General features: G+C 28.5%; 3 protein-coding genes across 3 annotated transcripts; 2 read left to right on the top strand and 1 right to left on the bottom strand.

Annotated features, from left to right (window-relative positions):
* Nucleotides 1–287: 287 nt before the first annotated feature.
* ENU1_131840 (heat shock transcription factor, putative) lies at nucleotides 288–1596 on the bottom strand (the record flags this gene model as incomplete). The annotated part of the gene is made up of 3 exons (XM_008860089.1): nucleotides 288–950; nucleotides 1104–1247; nucleotides 1414–1596. The coding sequence occupies 3 exons, from the start codon at nucleotides 1594–1596 to the stop codon at nucleotides 288–290; spliced, it is 990 nt and encodes a 329-aa protein (XP_008858311.1).
* Nucleotides 1597–1693: 97 nt separating this feature from the next.
* Nucleotides 1694–2312, top strand: ENU1_131830 (DNA replication complex GINS protein PSF1, putative; the record flags this gene model as incomplete). Its single annotated transcript, XM_008860088.1, has 2 exons — nucleotides 1694–1899; nucleotides 1949–2312. The coding sequence occupies 2 exons, from the start codon at nucleotides 1694–1696 to the stop codon at nucleotides 2310–2312; spliced, it is 570 nt and encodes a 189-aa protein (XP_008858310.1).
* A 120-nt stretch (nucleotides 2313–2432) lies between these two features.
* Nucleotides 2433–3212, top strand: ENU1_131820 (lipid phosphate phosphatase, putative; the record flags this gene model as incomplete). The annotated part of the gene is made up of 1 exon (XM_008860087.1): nucleotides 2433–3212. One exon carries the CDS (start codon nucleotides 2433–2435, stop codon nucleotides 3210–3212), a length of 780 nt encoding a protein of 259 aa, XP_008858309.1.
* Nucleotides 3213–3405: the final 193 nt, after the last annotated feature.

Below are 3405 nucleotides of genomic sequence, written 5' to 3'. Positions count from 1 at the left end.
ATATTTATTATTAAATTACTTCATCATAACCATATAATATTTGTGATAGTCAAATAATATTTTATATTCACTTTAATGTTTGTATATTTTATCTCTACCATATCAACTTCATGTCTCTAAAATCATTAAAAATACGAATCAAATTTAATTATAGAAAAAAGATGAATCAACAAGAAATAATATTCTTTTAATTGAGTAAATAATTTTCTAAATAATTCTGAAAGAAAAAATAAAAATAAAAGAAAGACACAACCACTCTTAAAGTCAATAAATAAAGAAATACACCCTTAAAACTTCCATGGAATTTGAGATTGAAAATCCCATTGGACAAACCCATTCGAGTCTCCTTGTTGATTTGATGAAGGTTGTGGTTGTTCTTCTGAATTTTTTTGTTGGTTCCATTGAGACAAAGCTGCAGCTAATTGTTGGGTTTGATTTGGTGTTTGAATGCCATTGTTTTGAGGTGATGTTTGCGAATGTACGGTTTGTTGATTTGAGGGTTGTTGCACTGCGTTTTGAGTAGAAAAATTAATCAATGAACTAAAATTTGACATTGCTGCGTCATTTCCATTTGACATTGTAGTAGAAGAAGTATTTTGTTGATTTACCATTTGAGGAAGAAGACTAGGATTGAATGCCATTGACCCATAATTTAAGCTTGGCATAACTGTTTCAGAAAGACGGTATAATTTCATTTCCAAAGTATCTTCTCTCATTTTTAATTGATAAAGCATTTCCTTTAGTGTATTTATTTGGGTTTGTGTTTCTACATTTTGTTTTTGCAATTGCATGAGTTGTGTGAGTAAGTATTGATACAATGAAGTAGTATCATCACCAGGTTGTTTTTTTCTATGAGGAGTTGGTTTTTTTCGTTGGATATTAGGAAGTAATTCAGGATGACCAGCAATGAAACTTTCATGTCGAAAACAAAATCCGGTTTGAGTTTCTAACTATAAATTAATTACAAAATAAATAAACAATGGAATAAAAACTTTTTAGTGTATATACTAAGAGAAGATTTTGAGTCAAATAAAAATGAAAACCAATAGACCAAAAATGGTCCACAAAATATTAATAATAATCAAAAATATAGAAAAACAAACCTTTCTAAATCCATATATATTAAGTTGTCTAACAAACGAACAAATATTAGAATGTTTGAAAAATTTAGGTAATATCTGTTTTGAGAACTCAACAGGATCAGGAATCATAATAGCTTTTTTATTAAATTCATTACTCCAACAAATCTATTCATAAATCATTTATTTTTTTAAAAGAAATTGAAAGTTATTTATTTGTCTTTTCATAAAAAATTGACAGAACACCGATTCATTTTAACGTAAAAATGGTTAAACGAATCAAATATAACAATAATTACATGTAACACACTATTTCTAATAAATAAAAACAAACAAAGTTTTGAGTTTCTTGGTTATTGACTAATTCATATAACTTTGAAATGAAAGCAACAACTGATGTTCCTGGTGGTGGAAGTTCAACATTATTTGAGTCGTCAATAGGACTTTTGTCAACAGGAATACCAGCAATAGTGGCTTCAGGAATACACCCAATTTTTTCTGTTTGTGGTTCACTCATTTTAAAACAGGAATTTATGAGATCATAAGATCTTTTCTGTAAATGGAATAGATGGTTGAAGAAGATCTCAGAATATACTACAAAATAGGGGGGATTAATGGCATCAATCATTCATGAAAAACTTGTTGAAGCTATTAAAGAATTAGATCGTAGCGGAAATACTTTACCTCCACCAAACAAAGAATTAATTGAACAAATAAAAGAAGAACTAACTGGATTTAAAGAATCACAAATATTGAATCCACGAATGGTGTATGCTAATGCACTTCGTCAACGATTAAAAGATTTATATGAGATTTATTTGTTTGTTAATTTGTTATTCTTTATTTTGAATAGTCTTATTTATGAATAGGAGTGAACGATTAAAACGTATTGAAAATATTCGATGGGAAATTGGAACAGCACTTCCAGTAAATATTCGTGCGTCAATGACTAATGATGAAATTCAATACTTTAAGCAATATTGTAAAATTGTTGGTGAATATAGTGTTAATAGTGAGGTTGATGTTGTAAGTGATACCCTTTATCCACCTATTAACAATTATATTAATGTTCGGGCAAATGTTACTAAAGGAATGGATGATTTGCCACAAAATCCAAGCATTTATACAACAAATGGACTATTAAAATTGGATAATAGTGAAGTCCAATGTGTGTTAAGAAATTCAACAGTTGATTCATTAATTCATCTTGGTGTATTATCAATAGTAGATTGATTAGAAGATTGATTTCTTTGATTTTTTTCAGCTTCTAGTTAGTTTTTTGTTTTATTTGCAATCTCTAAATCTTGAAAATATGCAAAATCTTATAATTTCAAATTTGTGGTAGCTTTTAAAATGGATATCCTTCAACAATTATATCTCCCTTTACTTCATAAAAGTGTTTTGTTGAATGTTATTTATGATATTGTAGTTATTGTTGTTTTTGTTATAATATCTATTGTTTGTGTTTTTGTTACTCCACACCATATGGATATTCCAAAAGACCGAGAAAATGTGAATGTTTTATATCCATTATATAGTTCTTCAGTACCAACATGGGCATGCATTATTATTGGATATATTCCACCTGTTTTGACTATTCTTTTAATAACCATAAAGAAAAAGTCATCACTATTTCTTTTATTTTCATTACTTTCATTAGGTCTTTCTGCTTCTATGTGTCTTGGTGTAACAAACATGGGCAAAATTTTTGCTGGTCGTCCTCGTCCTCATTTTTATGCAAGGATTGATGCTAAGCCAAATGAAATTAATGACGCTTATATGAGTTTCCCTTCTGGACATTCATCAGCTATTTTTAATGGAATGACTTTCTTAGCACTTCTTATTGCTGGTCAAATTCATGCTTTTAGTATTGCTAGTCATGAATCTTGGAGAATGCTAATTGTCCTTTTACCATTTATTATTGCTGGTACTGTTGCAATAAGTAGAACCCGTGATTATCATCATAATTTTAGTGATATTATTGCAGGTTCTTTAATTGGTATTTTCTTCGCTCTTTTGGCATATTGCTCTAAATTTAAAAGATTGTCAGATGAACACTCTGATGATTTGAAGATTGAAGATGTTGTGAAAGGTCAAGAGTCTATCACTCTTGAGGATGAAGAAAATCAATAACTCGTTCTTTTGTTAGTTTTATTTGTTTCTTTTTATTATTTCATTCTTGTCATAAGACTGTATTTCATATCTTTTTTTTGTAGTAATAAAGAAAGATATTGAAATTCGGAGATTCTTGTTTCTTAGTTACCTTGAACAAGTCTTTTTTCTTTTATTTATGATATCAAATTCAATGATTAGTTAGTTCAATTAC

This window comes from Entamoeba nuttalli (assembly GCF_000257125.1).
Source record: "Entamoeba nuttalli P19 unplaced genomic scaffold asmbl_5513, whole genome shotgun sequence".
Taxonomy (NCBI): Eukaryota; Evosea; order Mastigamoebida; family Endamoebidae; genus Entamoeba; species Entamoeba nuttalli.
This window is presented reverse-complemented; position numbering and strand designations above follow the sequence as displayed.